The sequence below is a fragment of the Martes martes genome (genome assembly GCF_963455335.1).
Source record: "Martes martes genome assembly, chromosome: 1".
In the NCBI taxonomy this organism is placed as follows: Eukaryota; Metazoa; Chordata; class Mammalia; order Carnivora; family Mustelidae; genus Martes; species Martes martes.
The window spans coordinates 199,847,200-199,869,664 of NC_137888.1; the positions used below are offsets into that span (position 1 = coordinate 199,847,200).

General features: G+C 40.2%; 1 protein-coding gene across 4 annotated transcripts in view; it reads left to right on the forward strand.

Annotated features, from left to right (window-relative positions):
* Window positions 1–352: 352 nt before the first annotated feature.
* Window positions 353–22,465, forward strand: part of SMARCC1 (SWI/SNF related BAF chromatin remodeling complex subunit C1) — a gene marked incomplete at its 5' end in the record, with an annotated part of 173,183 nt that continues 151,070 nt past the window's right edge. For all 4 annotated transcript variants that reach the window (XM_080801830.1, XM_080801831.1, XM_080801832.1 and 1 more), the window contains 2 exons: window positions 353–547; window positions 9,137–9,256. In XM_080801830.1, coding sequence (XP_080657956.1) covers window positions 353–547; window positions 9,137–9,256 — 315 coding nt within the window. The remainder of the gene's footprint in view (window positions 548–9,136; window positions 9,257–22,465) is intronic.

Genomic DNA, 22,465 nt, shown 5'->3' on the forward strand with positions numbered 1-22,465 from the left:
ACCTCTGTGCAGTGGTTCACGGGCTGCAGGAACTTGGCTACAGCACACCCCACAGGTCCAGGGTGAGTAGCGAAGAAGGTGCGCAGCGTTCCTCGGCGGGCGGAAGAGGCGGGAGCAAGTGTTCCTCCCCAGCCCGCCTGGCGCCGGTGCTGCGCATGCGTGCGCGCGTGCCCTCTTCGGTTAAGGACCGGGTCCCGAGAAGGGGCGGGGTCGACCCTCCGCGCCGGAAGGGGGTTGGCTGGGCGGGGCCGGGAGGCGGTGGCGGCGGCTGCGCGCGCGCGCGCGCGAGTGCGGACAGGGATCGCCGCGAGGGTCGGGGCGGGCCGGGCGGTGGGGACGACCGACGGCGACTATGGCCGCGGCGGCGGGCGGCGGCGGGCTGGGGGCTGCGGCGGGCGCCGCGGGCACGGGAGGCGCGGCGGCGGCCGCGGGCCTGGCCGTTTATCGGCGGAAGGACGGCGGCCCGGCCAGCAAGTTTTGGGAGAGCCCGGAGACGGTGTCCCAGCTGGATTCGGTGCGGGTCTGGCTTGGCAAGCACTACAAGAAGGTGGGTTCGCGCGCCCGTGGGGGCCGGGGAGGCCACGCGACGGGAGCCGGGCGCAGCTACTGGCCTCGCGGGCCTCGGGCCGCCCCTCCCCCCCGCGCGCCACGAGGGACAACAAAGGCAGGCGCCGGGCCCGCCACGCCCCCGCCGTCCGCTCTCGGCGCCCGCGCGCCGGGGGCTGCACCGGGCCCCCGGGGCCAGGCCTCTGGGAGTCCCCACACCGCGGGCCAGAGCCCCAGCTCGCCCCGGCGTGCTGGAGCATCTCGAGCTCAGCAACCCAGAGGGCGTGAATCTCTTTTGTTAGCGACACTGGGTGTGCGAACAATGATTCTTACAAACTGTCCGAGCCAGGGTTGTGAGGGCAGTTTCAAGTTTTGTTTCAAGTCAAGTGAGGTAGCTCAGGTTCTGCTGCCTCTTGTTGGTTTGGTAAAGAATGACTAGACATTGTACTCGGAAGTTAGTAACAGCAGGCCAATATAATGGGTGATTGTATTGATAAGCACTGATGTTTAAAAAAAAAATGACAGTGTTTATTGTACTTGTAGTTCCGTGCAATGTGGGTACAAGAGTTAGCGTACTTGCACCTACCGTGTTTCTCAGGGAGGCCTTCCCTGAGAACCCCATTTATACTTGACTGCCGCACTTCGTATCACCTTTATTTCTCTGGTACCATTTTGTGAGATTATTCTTTTCATTTAGCTGTTTCTCCTACTTTGGGGAGGTAAGTTCCGCTGAATCAGTGGTATTGAAAGTTGTGACTTAACCTTTTATTTATAACGAGTGTTTTTTAACTCCCCTTGTAGATACATAGGAATGACTCCCTTGGAAGGTGTAATGAAGCAGACTGCCCAAAATACCTCTTCTGCCCCAGATTTCCGAACACACCTTTCAAGTGCCATACTTCCCCCATTGAGAACCATAGCACTGGGGCAAGGACCTTGTCAGGCCTTTTCACTGCATTGTCCCCTCACCCCCAGCATGGTTGGTACTGGTAGCCTCGCCCTCAGTAGTTGCTTAGTAAATATTTGTTCAGTGAATGAAAAGACGAGGTAGTCTAGAAACCTAGTCATTTGAGTTCCGCAGCGCAATGGATTCTGTCAGGTTTTGGAGGTTGATAGGGACAGGATCTTGGGTGCCTTTGACATTACACTGTAGTACTTTCAGAAGTGACTTTCTTCCTGAAGTTTTAGGAAGTGAGAGACGATACATATTTTTATATGCTTTGACTTTTTTCGCCCTGAAATTTTGCAGTCACATTTGGGATTGCCAGTTTTTCTCATCTGCATTTAAGTAGACAAGAATATTGCTCTCCCTTATACAATGATAAATTGGTCACTTTTTTTCTTTTTCTTTTTTCTTTTTTTGGAGGCAGCAGAGCTTCTAGAAGTGGCTAAGGGAATTGAATATTTATATTATGAAAGTATTATTTTTATCATGTGCCCTTAAGCCAATGCTTTGGGTGTTAAATTCGTTGTACCTTAATGTAGCCTTCCTCCTCCCTCAGTCTGGATATCTTTATTCAGATATAATTGACATATAACATTAGTTTATCAATGTAGTTTTAGCAGAAATGAGAAATATTCCTTTGGATATCAAGGAAGAAGAAGGAGAAGGAGAAATAATAGTAATTTCTACCTCTCCAAACTCTGTGTGCATCTGTTTGGGCCCAGTTTTGTTGGAATGGGTTTGCTTGGTGAGTGAAGAAGTGGTTCTGGGGCAGACTGAGGAATTTGTCCCAGAGTGTTGAGGCCATTGGGCAGATGGTGTCTCAGTATTCTTCAGACCTTAAAGGTAAAGTAAGAGTTAGATATCAGGGTTTCATAAGGCCAGAGTGTATTTCTTGGGGCTCCTGAAATTGAGAATTGTATATTCCTTATGCCTGACAGTCAGAAACCTGTCAGCCTTAAAGAGTGGTGTTGGAATGGTGAAAGTATTATCCAGGACACAGTATGTTTCCACTCAGTGTACACATTGATGGGTTTTAATTAAACTTTTCTTTTGCATTTAATACTACATTTTCACACTGATAAATCTCAGCAACTGAATGAAACATGACATTGGTATTCCCATTTTTATTAATGGGTTTATCCATGCATTACCGGGCATCTAACTGTATCTGGGCACTTAAACCATTACTCAAGTCCTTACAACTGTCATGGTTAATACATATTTATTTCATTTTACACATGAGTGGAACCCGAGACTCCAGATGTAAGTGACTTAGAGCTCTAAGATTACAATTAGGAGTGGCAGATTTGGAATTCAGTGAAGGTCTGCCTGGCTCCAGAGCCCCAGTTCTTTTTGCTACACATAATCCCTCTCATCAAGGAATGTAGTGGAACGTAAAATGTATGGGTAAAGATAGACATAGACACTTGTAAAACTCATGTGGTTTCAAGTTAAAAGAGAACCTCCTTGTATTGCTTTTATTTTCTCTGTGTCCTTAGTAGGTGCTCAGTACATGTTTGTTTAGTGAATGAACAGATTAGTCTAGGAACCTAGTCATTTAAGCTTTGTTGCTAAATCTGGCTCAGGAACACAGAAGGAAGAGGGAGTACTTTTTGATTAGGATGAGCTTCAACTAGGCCAAAGAAGTCCAGAGGAGGTGACTCCTGGAGAGGGGAAAAAGTAGGTGAGTAGAAGCACAGGGCAGTTGACTTGAGGTTGCATTTTAAGTCCAGCCGCAGGGCAGAAGCTTGTTCATCTCCTGCCTGAGCTGCCTTTGTATTATTGGCTACATGTCTTTCATTCTAACTTAGGTGAAGATGAAAGCTGTATTTATGTCAATGGTTTCTGAGTGGTTTTCAAACGATAAAGCCTTACTGGTCTTAAATGGTTTCAACTCAGATACTTTGGAGGTGAAGAATATCTGTAAACCGTTAAGTTCCCAGGTAAATTTCTTCCTGGTTTGGTTTATTCTTGAAATAAGATTTAAGATGTCAGGATGATTTCAATCTAAGGGTGGTTACTAAAGTAGACTTGATTTCCAAAGGAGTGCATTTCAGTACACTTTACATAAAGTATTTAACAGTTAAAGACAGGTTTTTTTGTTTGTTTTACGGGGCATTTACTGCAGTAGGTTTGTTTAGGGACAAGTTGTTAAACTTGATATTTCATTCATGCCATAGATACCGTGAAGCAGATATATTGATAAAACTTTCTAAACTTATCTTCCTACCTTTCTTTTCTTTTACCTTTTTAAAATCTTTCTACCTTTCTTGAAATACTTGAGACTAAAAATTTTTGGTTGTCTTAAGTAAAACATGCTGTTGAATTTTTTTTTTATTTATTTGTTAGAGAGAGCGAGCGAGCGAGCGAGCACAGGCAGACAGAGTGGTAGGCAGAGGGAGAAGCAGGCTCCCCGCCGAGCAAGGAGCCCGATGTGGGACTCGATCCCAGGACACCAGGATCATGACCCGAGCCGAAGGCAGCCGCTCAACCAACTGAGCCACCCAGGCGTCCCGAATTTTTTTTTTTTTTTTTGATCAAGAGATAAAATGTTTATGACTGAAATAATCTATAGTCATTAATTTTTTTTTGTTAATCAGATTTCAGTATTCTGAAAGCTGTCAAGAATCTTTATGTTTTAGGTAGTGTTTTTTGAAGCCATTTGAAATGAGCTCTATTTTGTTCCTATAGGATAGCGAATGAGCATTACACTTTGGAACTTGTGCGTTCCATATTGTTGGCTGCTAATTGCTGATGTCCTTGAGCAGATAACTTGATTTCTGTTTTAATTTTCCGTATGCAAATTGAGAGTAAGATTGACTTCCATAAGACTGAATCAAATGCAATAGTTGTTGAAGATGGGGTTATGTTAAATTTGAGGTGGTAATGATACTTTTGCGTATATCCCATGGTCAGCTTGCTTTATTCTTATTGGTTAAATAGAATGTTAATATTTTGAGATGTTTAAAAGTTGATTTAAGAGGCACCACTCCCCCTGCTTGTGTTCCCTCTCTGTCTCTCTCTCTGTCAAATAAATAAAACCTTAAAAAAAAAAAAAGTTGATTTAAAGACCTTCTGGTCATACAGTGGCTGCCTTTTGAGTGGTTGTGAGGTATGGTTTAATATATTAATGTGACAGTTCATTTATGAATTCAAAATGTCACCTTTTTCATGTTTGATAACTTTTGTGGGTGATTTGGAGAAAGTATCTAACCAGGGTTAAATATTTTATAACTAAAAAATTGGGGGCACCTGGGTGGCTCAGTTGGTTAAGCATCTCAAGTCATGAATCCAGGGTCCTGGCCTCCAGCCCTGAGGCAGTCTGCTTCTCCCTCTGCCTCTCTCTCTGTGTGTCTCATGAATAAAATAAAAATAAAATCTAAAAAAAAATTGGGTTTAAAAATAGCTAAGGTAATATTTTGATTGAACTTTGAACCTGGCCATCTTTATTTTGAAACTATAAAGTTGTCTACATGAAAACTTTTACATGTTTTTGTATTCTGAATGATAATATATCAGATGAAACTTGCATAGTAGTGAAATCTAGAATATATATGAAGCTATGTGTATAGCAGTTGCTAAACTTAGTTTTTCCTAAAGGGTTGATTTGGTTTTTGCTCAACAGCCTTCCTGGTATGTTTTTCAGTTTTAGGATTTGGCATTGTTCAGTTATCTACAGGTATCTGAAAAATAAAAAGTTAGACTCATTGATTTTTCATGTCGCTTTGTACAGAAAATTGCAGTACATTATATGACCCCTTTGAGAAACCTATTCTTATAAAAATAAAGTTACCTTGCAGATATATACTCCATATTTTGTCAGTTCTGTAGGATACGTTTGAAGAGTTTATTAAAGATTCTATTATGTGGGTGCTATGAATTATTTACTAAACGAGTATTACTTATTAAAGATTTACTATGTTGAGTAAATTGGAAAAAAACAGATACTGAATTGTCACTTCAGAGTGTGTAGTCCTTAAAAAGTAAACGTGATAGTTTTTGTGGGAATTGGCAGTAGGCAGTATATTACAGGAAAGGGGAGTTTTAAGTAGTTTTCAACATTTAAAAATTGTTTAACTGGTTTTTAACTTCTATTTTTAAATTTTAAAAAAGATTTATTTATTTGAGAGAGAGAGAACATGGAGTCAGGGGGAGGTCAGAGGGAGAGGGAGAAGCATACTGCCTGGGGGCTGGATGCCAGGACCCTGAGATCATGACCTGAGCCTAAGTCAGAAGCTTAACTGATTGAGCCACGCAGGCTTCCCTTTAAGTTTTAAATTATAATAAAGTATATTCTTTAAGATGTATAGTAATACCTGAAACAGACTTTTTAAAAAAAGTTTAGTGCTTTTTTTTTTTTTTAATATTTTGTTTATTTGAAAGAGAGAATGTGAGAGAGCACAAGCAGGGTGAGGGGCAGAGGAGAAGCAGACTCCCTGCTAGCAGGGAGCCTTATGCGGGGCTTGATCCCAGGACTCGGGATCATGACCTGAGCCAAAGGCAGATGCTTAACCGACTGAGAACTAGTAGTCCAAGAACTAGTAGTTCTTGAAGTGGGTTCCCATGCCAGTTGTGTCACCAAGAACTTCTTAGAAATACAAATTCTTGGGCCTGACCTATGGAATTCGAAACTCCGAGTGGGTCTAACGTTTGGAAAACACTATTTCAGGCCAACAGAATTGATATCTTACATGCTTAATTGTATGAAGTTTGTTTCCATTTTTTGCCTGGTGGTGTGGCATAGGTGTTTAACTTTGTGACCTTATGAAAACATGATTTCATGGAACACTCATAATATAAAAGAAAACTTTATAAGGATGAAAAAGGAATGTCAAGGACAGGAATAGGCAGATTTTTTCTATAAAGGGTAGGAGAGTAAACATTTTAGGCTTTTCAGGTCATGCCATCTCAATTCTAACTGCTTGACTGCTCTTATATGAAAGCATTGTAGACAATGTGTAGTGAATAAGTGTGCTGTGTTTTGATTAAACTTCATTTATGGACACTGAAATTTGAATTTCATGTAATATGTGTCATGAAATATTACTCTTTTTTTTTTTAAAGATTTTTTTTTGCTTATTAGAGAGAGGGAGACAAAGCACAAGTCGGGGGTAGAGGGAGAGGGAGAAGCAGACTCCCCTCTGAGCGGAGAGCCCAACATGGGCTTGATCTGAGGACCTCGAGATCACAACCTGAGCCAAAGGCAGATCCTCAATCGACTGAGCCACCCAGGTGCCCCAAAATATTATTTAAAATTTCTTTCCAGGGGTGCCTGGGTGTTGCAGTTGGTCAAGTGTCTGACTCTTGGTTTCAGCTCAGGTCATATTTTCAGGGTGGTGAGATCCGACCCTGTGTTGGGCTTCCTGTTCAGCTCAAAGTCTGCTTGAGATTCTCTCTCTCCCTATGCCTCTTCTGTGCGTGCTCTCTCCCTCTCTCTGAAATAAATCTTTAAAAAAATGAAATAAAATAAAATTTCCTTCCAGTCATTTAAAAATCTAAAAACTGCTCTTAGCTTTTGGTCCACAGAGAAACAGGCAGTGGGCTGGATTTTACCAGCATTTGGTCTTGTAATATAAAGCATTCCAACAAGATACCAGTCTTTAGCAAAGTGAACTGCGTGCTGGCTGTTTCATTGAGAGTGGAAAGCTAATGCACCTGAATAAATAAAATTTGGGAGGATACTAAACTTTAAGAAGAATTGCCTTTTTATATCATGCTTTATCTTTGCTTGGCAGTAGTACAGATTGAGAGCCATTCAGTCTAGTAAGAGTAGAATGTGCAGCTGATAATCATTTTGTCATGTATAAATCACTTACAAATTATTTTTTGTAATAGAAACCTCTACCACATTAATCTTGAAATGTTGGATGATAAAGGGAATGAGGTTTGTCCCAGGAAGAAAAATTCATTTTGCTATCTTTTGTTATCTTTTGAATTTCAAAGAGGTCTTTAGATGTTTTTCCTGCTTAAAATTGGGGGCTTAAAAAAAATTTATTGACTGCGTTGGCTTCCCAAAGTGATGCTAAACATTTCTTTTTTTTTTTTTTAAATTTTTTTTTAATTTATTTATTTGTTAGAGAGAGAGAGCGAGCACAGGCAGACAGAGTGGTAGGCAGAGGCAGAGGGAGAAGCAGGCTCCCTGCCGAGCAAGGAGCCCGATGTGGGACTCGATCCCAGGACGCTGGGATCATGACCTGAGCTGAAGGCAGCCGCTTAACCAACTGAGCCACCCAGGCGTCCCAGATGCTAAACATTTCTTAATTAAACTTGGTCATTTAGTTTAAGTTGCTAGTTTATGCTTTCGTGTCGTGTTACCTGTTATCTTTCCTTGCTGTGGAACTAGCTTGTTCTCTGCCACTGGTTTGGCCTTTGGACATTGTCGACATTAGTGTGGATAACTTTTCAAATATATTTGTTTAAAAAAAATTTTTTTTTAGGGTTTTATTTATTTACTTGAGAGATAGCAACAGAGATTGTGACAGATAGTGAGAGAGAGCACAGCGAGGAGGTGAGGGAGAAGCAGGTTCTTCACGGAGCAGGGAGCCCAGCGTGGGGCTCAATCCCAGGGCTCTGGGATCATGACCTGAGCTGAAGGCAGATACTTAACTGACTGAGCTACCCAGGTGCCCCTAAAAATTTTTTTTTATTGTAGTAAAAAAAGTAACAGAATTTACTGTCCTAACCATTTTTAAGTGCACATTAAAACAACCATTTTATTATATTCAAAAATTCTTGGCATAAAACAACCATTTTATTATGCTCAGAGTTTCTGTGTGTCAGGAATTTGGAAGGGTACAATGGGGACAGTTGTCTCTGAGAACTGTGTCTAGGGTTTCAACTGGGAAGATTTGATAATTGGGGATAACTTGACAGCTGGAGGCGGAATCATCTGGAACCATTATTTCTCATGTGTCTGGTGGTTGTATTGTCATTCTTCTGGGACATCAGCTGGGGCTTCTGGCCATAGTATCTCCAAGAGGCTTCTCCCTGTAGTCTGGGGTTCCTCAAAGTATGGTGGCTTCCAGGTAGTTGGACTTCATGGTAGTTCAGGATTCTAGAGGTGACTCTTCCCAAGGGACTACTTGGAAGCTTTTGACTTACCCTCAGAGGTCCCACAGCATCATTCCTGATCCCCCCACTGCATTCTGATGGTTACAGGTTAATCATTAAGGATGGTCTTGATTCAGCAAAGGAAGAGCATACACCCCACTTCTTGATGAGAGGAGTATCAAAGAAATTTGTTGGCCTGTTTTAAAAACAGTAGTCTCTTCTCTGCCACAAGTTATCCTCCCACTTACAAAATACATTTGCTATAATAGGTCTCATCTGATGATAGTATCAGGCTCAAGTTTGAGGTTCAAGATCTCACCATCAATTTTAGGTCCAGGTGTACACGAGATGACTTGGGTTCATTACTTGGGCATGGTTTCTTTCCTTCAGACCTGTTAAGTAAAGAGATCAGTTATCTTTCCTTTTCCCACTGCTCCCAGTATTTATTTTTGTAAGCTCTTTTTACGCAGAGACCAAGGTTCAGACCTCTGCAAATCTGTCACCTGGCCAGTGCTTAGTAGGTAATAGGAAGTAAGCTACCGTTTTCTTTCAAACGACTATCCCAGTTTTTGAGTCCCCATCTTTATCTTGCAGTATGTTCATGCGGATGCTCCTACCAACAAAACGCTGGCTGGGCTGGTGGTACAGCTTCTTCAGTTCCAGGAAGATGCCTTTGGGAAGCATGTTACCAATCCGGCCTTCACCAAACTCCCGGTAAGTACATCAACTTGGAATAACACTGGGGAATCTGCAGTGTCTGTGCTCTCAAGTGCAGCCTACAGCTCTTTCCTTTACTGCTGCTATCCTGTAGAATAAACAAAGAGCCTTAGTGGAATTTTCACGATAGATTATTACTTTTTCAGTGTAGGAAGTGTCACTTTCAGGAGACATTTAACATTTGCATGAAACATCACAACTATTTATAGACTTAACTGTGAACATTTTACTATGTCGTAGTTTCCTTGTAGTCTCTTTTCTACCAGGTCTTCTCCATTCTTTCTCCTGGTTCAGTTCTTGTGGCTAGGATACTTTTTTGTGGAATTTTCATCTTCTGTTGGTAAGATTTTCTGAGCTTGTGTGAAAATACAATTCTGTTGTCCTTTGCAGTTGATACTTGGATAGTTTGTTGTAGAAAATACTGGGTTATGCCTTTCTTCCTTTTGAAATATGTAGGTTTTGTTCCTTTCCTTTTAAAGTTTGTTTATTTTTAGTAATCTCTACACCCAGCATGGGGCTTGAACTCACGACCTGGAGATCAAGAGTTGCGTGTCTACCAAAAGAGCCAGGCAGGTGCCCCTGGTTTTGTTCTTTCCTTTACATTTGATTTTGTAGAGAAAAATCTGATAACTTGATTTCCCCTTGTTTATACTGATCTTTGAAATACTGATCTTTGAAATTCAGAAATATGACTAGTTATAAGTCACGATCCGAAGACTCATTTATATTTCTTTAGTTCAGGGAATATTCAGTTTGTCTTCTCTCCCATCCCATATTCCTTCATTTATATTTTTGAACTCTGTATAAACATTAGATTTCTAGGAATAACTTGTAGCTTTTCTCATAATTTTTGTCTTCTAATTCTCTGATTTGGGTTTTTGTAGTTTCCAGTCTAATGTTTGCTGCCTCCACTGAATTTAGAGGCAGACCTTTTTTTTAAATCTTAGAAGTTGCTGACCTGGGTGTTCTTATTTCATCACTAAATTTTTTAACAACTCATTGCTCTCTCAGGTATGATTCAGAATAGAAGATTGTGTGTGTGTGTGTGTGTGTGTGTGTGTGTGTATTTTTTTTTTTAATTCAAGAGCTTACTTAGTTTTTTTTTTTTTTTTAAGATTTTATTTATTTATTTGACAGAGAGAGACAGGAGAGAGGGAACAGAAGCCTGGGGAGTGGGAGAAGCAGGCTTCCCGCTGAGAAGGGAGCCCATGGGTGGGGCTCAATCCCAGGACATTGGAATCATGACCTGAGCTGAAGGCTGATGCTGAAGGCTGATGCTTAACGACTGAGCCACCCATGCGCCCTGAAGACAATGTATATTTTTTACTGCTCTTGCAGTAAATGTGTTTAGTTTGCTTATGGCATTTTTGCTACCTAGACATTTTATTTTTATTTAGTCAGATAGAGGATTATATTTTTTTGTTTTCTTTTGTTTTTGTTTTGTAATCTCTACCCCCAGAGTGGGGCTGGAACTTATACCCTGAGATCAAGAGTCACACGCTGCACTGATGGAGCCAGCCAGGCGCCCATAGAATTGTGGTTTTTGAATTGGGAAGCTTTCTTCACTCGTAGGTGAGGAAGAAATTTAGTGAGGTGTTCTAGTACTTATGTGGCTTCATTTTTTATACTTAATTCCCATCTATTTAGAATTTATCTTGGTATTCAGTGTGAGCAATGGATCTGGTTTTATCTTTTTTCTTAGATTATCTGGTTATCCCTGAGGTTTGTTAAAAAGTGCTTCTTCCCCCCCACCCCCACACTGATATGAGCTCAGCTAGTATTAAGCGTTTGGTTGCTTATCAAAATCTGAGAATTTAAAGAGCAGTACAGTGTATTGCTTGTCCTGGGGGGGCACACACTCTAGTGAGCTGAAGGAATAGAGCCTTTGAGTTTGCTGATGATCTCAGGAAATGTCTTCCAGGGGAAAGGGCATTTGGATTCAAGACTTGAAAGTTGAGTCTGAGTTCTTCAGGGAAATGCTGAAGGATGGGATTTCCAGGCAGTGATAGCAACGTGTAAAAGCATTAAGGCCTGAGAAAATGTGGTACTCGAAGGTAGTTGTGACTCTTCAATAAGGTGATAGCTGAGGACAAGTAGGCAGAGAAATGGGCTAGAATCGGTCGTAATAGGCCAAGTTTACTGTCCTAGATGTGTGGCCTTTATCTCCTGAGTGTTGGGGAACCACAGTAAGGGAGAGAGTAGTGGGTGGGTTAGTTGATTTTGGGTTTTAGAATAATCCCCACAGGCTTCAGTGTGAAGAATGGGTTGGAAGCTGTTGAGATTGGAGGCATTGAAAACTCTCCATGAAGAAACTGCTCTAATAATCCACTGTGATGATACCATGTGGAGGAAACTGGATTTGTTTACTTGCTTATTTTTAAAGATTTTATTTATTTGCGAGAGAGCAAGAGAACACAAGCAGGGAGAACAGCAGGCGGAGGGAGAAGCAGACTCCCCACCGAGCAGGGAGCCTGACTGAGGGCTTGATTTGGGACCATGATCTGAGTTGAAGGCAGGCAGACAACCAGCGGAGCCCCCCAGGTGCCCCCAGAAGCAGTGGATTTTTTTTTTAATTTTTATTTTTTTAAAGGTTTTATTTATTTATTTGACACAGAGAGAGAGAGAGAGAGAGAGATCACAAGTAGGCAGAGAGGCAGGCAGAGAAAGAGGGGGAAGCAGGCTCCCTGCTGACCAGGGAGTCCGCTGCGGGCTTGATCCCAGGACCCTGGGATCATGACCTGAGCTGAAGGCAGAGGCTTTAACCCACTGAGCCACCCAGGCGCCCGAAGCAGTGGATTTAAAGAGGATGGAAAGGAATTCAGAATTCAAGGGGGCAGAACTTGGTAATATTCTTGCAGGGTGGGGCAGTGCAGGGGCTGGAAAGAGAAAGACTTTGCTACCTTGAGCAATCAGACACCTTTAGCACGAAGGGGAAAGCCAGAGTAAAAGCAGGTTTCTGGGGAAAGGTACTCCGTTTAGTCTAACTGTGTTAGTGCTGGTTCTCTGATCGGTTCCTCATGTTTAGAAATCTTGTGGGAAGTGAAAGCTGGAGTTTAGAGTACAGGTTGAATTAGAAGAGGAGAGTTACTGGGAGTTGCTGGGTACTGGATGAATTCAGTTGTGGAGCAAGATCATTCCTTCTCTTTGGATTTGCTTTTTAACTTTTTCCTTTTAAAAAAGCTAGTTTTGGGGCACCTGGGTGGCTCAGTGGATTAAATTTCTGCCTTCAGCTCAGGTCATGATCTCAGGGTCCTGTGATTGAGCCCCAAATCGGGCTCTCTGCTCAGCAGGGAGCCTGCTTCCCCATCTCTCTGCCTGCCTCCCTGCTTACTTGTGATCTCTCTCTCTGTCAAATACATAAATAAAATCTTAAAAAAAAAATCTACTTTAAAAAAAATTAAAAAAATACCTACTTTTGAATATGTGATTTGTTATATATGTATAATATATTAGCAATGTAGTAAGTACCTGTATATAATTTATGAATAAATTTTTAGATATTGGAAGTACATGCTCATTTTGTACTAATGGGGATTATTCAACTGGATGATGAATGTAACTTCATTTTCTGAGCTGTGTGACTAATTGAGGTTTTTTTGAGTAACTTTAAGTTTCATATTCAGCGTAAAAATTTTGCAAGAATAATGCAAAGAACTTCCATTTTCCCTTCATTCAGAGTCCCTGATAACATTTTACTACATTTGCTCTATCACTTTTTCCTCTGTATTTTTTTTTTCTGACTCATTTGAAAGCTCCATGTTCCTTTACCTCTAATTACATGAGTTTACTTTCTTATTCCTGTATATAATGAGTCAGATTAGAATTATTTAATTAAGAACTGGTTGAAGGTATCATTTAAATCACTGTAACAGGGGCGCCTGGGTGGCTTAGTCCGTTAGGCATCTGCCTTCGACTCGGGTCATGATCCCCGGGTCCTGGGATCGAGCCACACATCAGGCTCCTTGTTCAGCAGGAAGTCGTCTCCCCCTCTCTCTCTCTGCCCCTCACCCTGCCCATGCTCACTCTCCCTCTGTCAAATAAATAAATAAAATCTTAAAAAAAAAAACCCAACACTGTAACATAATACATATGGATTATACTTTATCAAGTATAACATTAATATTTAGAATAAAATCTACAGGTAACATTACATGAAGTATTTTCTGTTACGTGATTCACATTATATTGGTATTTCTAATTAAGATTGTATGAATGGTCTTAAAAAATAGTATGTCTAGGAAGCTTTATTTATGAGATATTAAACTCCTGCAAATGAAAGCATTATTTTTTTCCAGATTTTAAAGATTAGGAAAGAATATTTTCAGGCAAAAGCCATAAATAAAAATAATTCATGGCTTAGTGCCAGTGGGACCAGATGTACTTTTCTTCCTCTTAAAATAGTGTTTAACATTTTCCCAAATGAAAGGGTTTGGTGTAATGTGTAATGGTGTCAAGCAAAAGTGGATGAGAAAGATAGTTAATGAAGCAAAGAATGTTTTAGTAAAACATGTCAGCTGTTTAACCTTAAACTTTTTTTTTTTCTTTTTTTCTTTCTGAATAAACAGTACTGGTGTAAGAGTTCACTATTTGGGCTGATTTTTTTTTTTTAATCAGAGTGGAACTTTATATGCTGACTTTCTAAGTTACACCGGATATTAAACAGCTGGCTCAGTGTAGGGTATGTTCTATCTAATGCTAAATTGAGAAGCTAGGATTTAGGGGAAATTTAAGGGTTTATAAGACTAAAAATATGTTGTATAGGCAGGGACACCTGGCCGGCTCAGTCAGTAGAGCATGCGACTCTTGGGCTCAGGGTTGTAAGTTCTAGCCCCACGTTGGGCATGGAGCCTACTTAAAAAACAGTATGTTGCATAGGCAAATGTAACATGAATTGAAACAGAAGAAAAAAGTGGTTTTATCTCCACCACAAGTAAAAATTCTTGTTTTTCTATAATCTCTTCAAGGCTCAGTGCATAACATTGTTGTAATGATAGGGTAGAGTCAGATTTGTGTTCTGCCTTTTAAAATAGAGCGTAAGCACCCACGTTTAAAAACAAGGCTCTAAGATCTGGAAGACTACTAGAAGGTCAAGTTAGAGCCTGAAGTAGTGGAAGATTATAAGTACATTCATGAGATGTTCAAAATTTCCACTTATCATTACACTTAAAAAAATGAATCCTGTCGGATGCCTGGGTGGTTCAGTCAGTTAAGTGTCTGCCTTCGGCTCAGGTGGTGATCCCAGGGTCCTGATCATCGGGCTCCTTGCACAGCAGGGAGCCTGCTTCTCCCTTTGCCTGCTCCGCCTGTTCTGCCTGCAGCTCTCGGTGCTTCTGCTCTCTGACAAATAAATAAAATCTTTAAAAAAAATTAATCCTTTCATTTGCAACTATATAGCCTGCCAACATCCTACCATTCCATGAATTTCAGAATGGAGAGACTACCTTTGGGAACATGGGACAAAAAAGAAGATTCCAAGTGTTTTATATGTATTGGAAGTTAGTCCTTTAGGTTTGTATCTTAGACCTCTGTCTGATGAAAGTGCAATATAAGTAGCCATTGAAGTGAGATGATGGGGACATTTATTTTGTGGAGCAGTGATTTAGTTTCATTTTGCTTTTCTTTATATGTATCACCGTGTTTGTATGAAATCGCTAAAGAGAGTAGTGTAGTTTTGCTTGTCTTTGAATTTTATGGTAATGGAATTTTAGGTATCTGTTGTGAGCCATGGAGGAAGTATTTGTAACCATGAAAAGACAAGTTGATCCAAAATGAGGGAGATAGTCCTGCTGAACTATTCAGCCATGTACCTATAGATAGTGCAAATTACTGTTGATAAAAGGGTAAGTCCAAAAAATTCTTGCCCTTGTAATTCATCTGCAAGGGCAGTGATCCAGATGATCTGGCATGACTGGTTAGAGCTCAGTGGACTGCAGGTTATGGGCTTTCAGGGCCTGGACCTGGATACCAGACAGAGGGCATGCTGGGCCAGGTGTTGATTAGGGCCCCAGAAAACTATAGGACCAGCGTTAATGGCAGGCCTGTAGTCCCATCCATACCATGTGGAGCCCCAAGTAGAAACCTTAGTTCGCTGGCATTGTATTCCTGATTTGTTTGGGTGATGTTTTATTTATTTATTTATTTATTTATTTATTTATGCCTGTCCCCCCCTCCCCCTTTTGCTTTTTCCCCCCCATTTCCCTTTCTTTTCCCATAACGTTTCTCCCTCCAACTTTACTCATGACTGATGGATGCCTTATAAATGGTACGCATTTAAAATTTTTTTTTTTTTTTAAAGATTTTATTTATTTATTTGACAGACAGATCACAAGTAGGCAGAGAGGCAGGCAGAGAGAGAAGGGAGGAAGCAGGCTCCCTGCCGAGCAGAGAGCCCGATGCGGGGCTCGATCCCAGGACGCTGGGATCATGACCTGAGCCGAAGGCAGCGGCTTTAACCACTGAGCCACCCAGGCGCCCCCGCATTTAAAATTTGAGTTCAAGATTTCAAGGTAATGAACATTTCCATCATCCCCAAAAGTTTCTTTGTAATCCATCTCCCACCCCGGTTCCCTGGCAACCATTGAGGCTACAGATTCATTTACAGCTTCATGAAATTGATATACATAGAGTCACACAGTATACTTTTTTGCTTCCGTTCTTTCACTCATCTCATAACAGACTTTGAGATGTGCATCATCTGTTGTTCTCTGTATTATTTTTCATTTTTACTGTTGATTAGTATTCCATTGTATGGATAAACCACAATTCATTTATCCTTTTACTGTTTGATGGGAATTTGGGTTGCTGCCAGCTTTCTAAGTAAAGCTGCTGTCACTGTTAACGTACAAGTCTTTTTGTGACGTATTTTCATTTCTCCTAGGTAAATAACCCAGGAGTGGAATGTTTGGGTCATGGGGTTGGTAACGTTTAACTTTAGAAGAAACTGCCAAACTGTTTTCTGAAGTAGTTTTATCATTTTACATACCATCTAGCAGTGTAGTGTATGAGAGTTCCAGTTCCTTTGCACTCTTGTCAGCGGTTGGTATGACTAGTTTTCATAATTTTATCCATTTTGATAGGTCTATAGTGAAATCTCATACTTTTAATTTGCATTTTTGTGATGACTGCTGATGTTAAACATCTTTTCATGTGCTTATTGACCGTTTGTGTTTCTTCCTTTGTGAGTTGCTTATTCAAATAGTTTTTTAGTTTGGTTCCCATGACCACCCCACATTCAGATTTTTAAAAATTTGTTTGAGTAATCTCTGTGCCCAAGCTGGGCTGGAACTCCTACCCCTGAGATCAACAAGAGTCTCATACTTTTCCAGCTGAGCCAGCTTGGGGCCCCATGTACTTATAACTAAGATTTGTTACAGCAGTATAGTAAATATATGAAGCCTGGTCACAAGGGGAAGCCTTGTGTAGCCTTCAGGTGTAGCCTGAAGGGATCTATACTGCCGGTTTCTGTATGCTCTCTTCCTTATGTGAGGCATTACACAAAGTGCCTTCTTCCCCAGCATTGAAGATGTAGAAGCAGATAGGCACTATTTCTGCCCAGGGACGCCTGTTAGAGTCTCACACCCAAGGATTTTATTGGGGGCTGGTACCTTTTGTCTAGCACATACTTAAACTTCCAGACTCCCCCGAAGGAAAGCAGGTACTCATCATAAACCACCACATTGTTTGTGCAAATAGTCTGGGCTCAGGGAACCACACTTTTTGAACTGGTTGACTAGGAATACTCTTAAGGGCAGATTCCCAGATGTTAGCCAAGGGCCAGTTGGCAAGCAGGCCTTTCTGAGGATAGTCCTCTCAGACCTGCTATGTTAATTCTTCTCTGCACAGTTTTATTTGTGTGTGTGTGTGTGTGTGTGTTTTAATTTAAAAAATTCTTTATATATTTTGCATATAGGTTTCTTTATAATATATCTGTTGCAAATATTTTTTCCCAGTTTGGGATTTGACTTTTTGTTTTCTTATCAGTGTCTTCCCAAGAACAAAAGTTTTGAATTTTGATGGAGTCCAGTTTATTGATTTCTGTGATTTGTGCTTTATTTGTTCAGGGAAACCTTTGCATACCCCAGAGTCACAGACTGTTTCCTGTATTTTCTTCTAGAAATTTTATAATTCTAGGTTTTATGTGTTTTGGATTAATTTTTATGTATAGTAAGGGCTCATGTTCTCTTTTCAGTATGGATATCGAGTTATTTTATTTTATTATTATTATTTTTAAAGATTTTATTTATTTGGCAGAGAGAGAGAGAGGCACAGGCAGAGAAAGAGGGAGAAGTAGGCTCTCTCCTGAGCAGAGAGCCCTATGTGGGGCCTGGTCCATGATACCGGGATCATGACCCTAGCCGAAGGCAAACACTTAACCCGGTGAGCCATGCAGGTGCCCCGTATCCAGTAGTTTGAGAGCTACCATTTGTTGTAAAGATATTTTTTCTTCTTTGAATTCTCTTAGCACTTTAGCTGAAAATTAGTTGACCAGATGTGTGGGTGTGTATCTGGGTGGTTTTTTGCTATTGATTGAAATGTCCATCTTTTTGTTAATACCATGTTTTTGAGTACTGTAACTTTATGACAAGTTCCCCTCCCCAATCTTTATGCTTTTAATTTCTTTTTCTTGCCCCATTGTACTGGGTAGCGCCTCTGACTCAACATCGTATAGAAATGGTTAAGACAGGGGGCTCCTGGCTGGCTCATTTGGTAGAGCATGTGGCTCTTGATTTGGGAGTTGTGAGTATGAGCCCCACATAAGGTGTAGAGATCACTAAAAAAGAAATGTTTAAGACAGGAATTCTAACCTTATTCTTGTTAATGGAAAGCAAGTTTTGCACTATTAAATATGACAGTAGCTGTAAGTTTTTCATATGTGATCTTAATTCAGATTGTGGAAGTTCCCTAGTATGCCTAGTTTGCTAAGAGTTTTTAATGCACATAACTGTTGGATTTTATCATGTGCTTTTTCTGCATCTTCTGAGATGATCAAGAGGTTTTTCTTATATCCTATTGATATGATGAACTTCATTCACTCATTTTTCAGTAAATCAACCTGGTATTCCAGGGTAAACCCTACTTAATCATGATATGTTATCCTTTTTACGTATGATGGACCTAAATTTGCTGGTATAAAAGTCTTCTTAAGTATTTGATAGAATTCACTAGTGAAGTAATTTTGGCTTGGAGTTTTCTTTTGGGGGAGGTTTTAATAACTAGTTCAATTTTCTCAACAGATACAGGGTTTAGATTCTCTTTATTGTGTCAGCTTTGGTAATTTGGATTTTTCAAGGAATTTTTCAGTTTCACTTAAATTGAACTTAAAGTTCATGTTATGCTTTTAGTCTTTTTTTTGGAACCGTTCATAGCAAAATTGAGCAGGAGGTACAGAGATTTCCCATATATGCCCTGACCCTGACATATGGGGCATAACCCCCCTATTTTATGGAAATCCTGCATCAGTGTGCTTTATTTGTTACAACTGACAAACTTAAACTGATACATTATCATCCAAAGTCTATAGTTTACATTAGGGTTCACTTTTGATGTTGTATATTCTACAGGTTTTTTTTAAAAAATATTTTATTTATTTATTTGACAGAGAGAAAGATCACAAGTAGGCAGAGAGGTAGGCAAAGGGGGAGGGGAATCAGGCCCCCCCGCTGAGCAGAGAGCCTGATGTGGGTCTTGATCCCAGGACCCTGAGATCATGACCTGAACCAAAGGCAGAGGCTTAACCCACTGAGCCACCCAGGTGCCCCCATTCTACAGGTTTTGACAAATGTCAAATATATATCCACCATTATAGTATGGTGGTATGACACAGGATAGTATGACACAGGATAGTTTCACTGTCCAGAAAGTCCTCTGTGCTCCTCCTATTCATTCCTTTCTCCTGCACTAACCTCTGACAACCATAGATCCTTTTACTGTCCATAGTTTTGCCTTTTCCTGAGTGTCATATAATTGGAATATGTAGTATGTAGTCTTTTTAGGTTGTCTACTTTCACTTAGTATTATGCCCTTGAAGGTACTCTGTGTCTTTTAATTGCTTGCTAGCCCATTTTTCTTAGCACTGAATAATATTCCATTTCTTACCAGAATTTGGTTTTGTCAGTGTTCTGGATTTTGACTATTCTATTATGGTATTTCGTTCTAATTTGCATTTCCCTGATTACAAGTGATGTGGAGCATCTTTTCATCTCTTTCTTATTTTATTTTTTTAAAGATTTTATTTTAATTTTTAGATTTTATTTTAAAGATTTTATTTATTTGAGAGGGAGAGAGAGCATGTGCACACACGATTGGGGGGGTGCAGAGGAAGAGGAAGAAACAGGCTCCTCTCCGAGCAGGGAGCCTGATGTGAGGCTCAATCCCAGGAAACCCCCTCCAGCCCCAAGATCATGACCTGAGCTGAAGGCAGATGCTTAACCCAGTGAGCCACCTAGGTGCCCCTTAAAGATTTATTTTTAAGTAATCTCTACACCCAGCATGGGGCTCAAACTCACAACCCCAAGGACAAGAGTTGCACTCTTTTTTTTTTTTTTAAGATTTTATTTATTTATTTTACAGACAGATCACAAGTAGGCAGAGAGAGAGGAGGAAGCAGGCCCCTGCCGAGCAGAGAGCCCAATGTGGGGCTCGATCCCAGGACCCTGGGATCATGACCTGGGCCGAAGGCAGAGGCTTTAACCCACTGAGCCACCCAGGCACCCCCAAGAGTTGCACTCTTAACCATGTGAGCCAGCCAGGCACCCCATCTCTTTCATTTTTGGAGGGCAGTTTTGCAGGATTCAAACTTCGATTGACAAGTTATTTTTTCTTTCAGCACTGCCTTTATCTTTTCATTACCTTCTGGACTTCACGGTTTCTGAATAGAAATTGGGTGTTAATGTTATTTAGAGTTCCTTGTATATGACGAGTCACGTCTCTCTCCCTGCTTTTTAGATCCTTTGTCTTTGTTTTTTGACAGTTTGAATATAAAGTGTCTTGATGTGGATATCTGATTTTATCCAGCTTGAAGGTTGTTGAGTTTCCTGGATGTATAAATTCACATTCTTCATAAAATTGGCAAGTTTTAGCCATAATTTTTTTCAGATATTTGGTGTTCTTTTCTCTTTTGGGAGTCCTGTAATATGTATATTGGTAAATTTGGTGGTGTTGCATTGGTCCCTTATACTGTGTTCATTTTTCTTTGTTCCTTTTTCTTTCCTCTGGGATGGTTTCTATCAATTTTTTTTCCCCTCTGAATGGCCCATACCTCCCTATTTTTTTTTTTTTTTGTATGCTCTGTAATTTTTTTGTTAAAAACAGGGCAGTTTGTGTGTTTTAATGTGCTAATAACTCTGGTAGATAGATTCTCTCCCATGTCCAAGGATTGCTGTTGTAGTTTGATGAAGGCTGCAGATATTTGTTTGCAGAATTTTCCAAAATGCTTTTGTAAAGACTATATTCTTTGTCAGTACTGTCATTGATGTTTCTGTGCTGTTATTTTTCATGGCCAGCAAGTTACCTTTCGGAGATTTCCTAATTTTTTTTACTTTTGTTAGAAGATCTTTTGTGTATTGTATCAGCATTTTTAGTTGTCAGCTGGACAATTCTGGATATTTAGCCAGTATATTTCCTGTAACGATTTTTTAAGCTTCATTTTAGGTTTTAGAGATCAGAGATAAAGTATAGGTCTCTTTAATCTGACTTGAATCAGAAGTCTTGAGAAAGTTTAAAAGCTGTTGATTTTGCCATAATAAAGCTCATTCATTTCTTAAATTGAAATAATGTAACATATGGAATTGCCTCAGATCAGTTTCTGGAACCAGGTGTTATGAAAGAACCCTGGGCTTAGGAGTTAAATAGCTATGTCCTAGCCCTCTGACCTTGGGGGAAGGTACTTTTCACCTGTACTACTACTGGGAAAGTGTTTCTTGCTCTACTGACACTATCATGTAACTGTGGGAATCACAAGATATGGAATAGTGAAAGCTCTTTGAGAAATTAGAAGTGGTATTTAGTACTTAACATGAAAAATAGATTGCTAGCTTGTTCTAGCAGTTTTCTTGGTTAAAGTGAAAATGTAGATATAAGGTAGACATGTTGTATGAACATTTATTATACTAGTTTGCCATCGCTTCCACCTCTTAAGGAAGGTCCCAAAGAGCTAACTGGGTCTTCTGTTTCACCTCAACTCATATCTGAGAACAGTGTATTTTATGTAAACCTGAGGACTAACAAAATGTTGTAGTGTCCTTTGAATTGAAGCCAAATTTTATCAATTAAATATTGCTAAGATTTGCTTTACTTTCCTACTCACTGCAGGTTAGTATGTATTTATTGACATGACTTTGTTGGGATGTTGGTAACTGTCTCAAAGATAGGAAGAGTGAAAGGCTGTTATTGAAGTTAGCTGGAGAACTGAACAATATTTACTTTGTGAAATTGATCTTTTCTTAAAATACCTACAAAAATGTAAAGCAGTGCTGACATTTTAAAGCAATGATCAGAAAACTTGGTGAAATTACTACTTCTCAAAAGGAGGTACATTGAGATGCATACAGTAATTTTCAGGGATGTGCATTACATTTTTTGGAATTTATTTTCAAACTGTCAGAGGAACTTAATACATTTTAATATATAACTTTGGAATACATGTAAATACTTTGAGGGTAAAATTTATTATCAGAGCCATTTCTACAAATGAGGTTGTGTATTTGGATTGGGTAGTATAATTTTGGGATATTTTAGATGAGTCACAGCCCATAGGCTCTCTCTCTCTCGGACGCTTTGGAATTTCTATCCAGTAAATGTGATTGACTTCATGGCAAAGATTCTCATGAACTTGGTCAGTCTAGTGTAACAGAAAGAATACGGGCCCAAGAACTTTGGCAGTCAGTTTCCTTCATTTGATTTAGTAAACCATGCTGTGTGGTAAATAAGTTTTAGGGAGAAGGAAATTGATAAGAAGAGGCCTTTAATTATCAGAAAAAGGGATTGGACCTGATTATTGGTTTTGTAATTGTTCCTTGCAGAGCACCTCGAGGGACTGAGGGAACAGAGGAATAAATGGGGAGGTCTAAGAGGAATCTGTTGCTTTCAAGTTTCTCACTTTGAACAGTTTTTCCTGATAGACTTCTTTCTGGGCTTTCTGCTCCTGAAAGAATTCTTTGGCAAAGATACATTAGAAAACTGTTGAATTCGGTGAATGTGATGATTCCT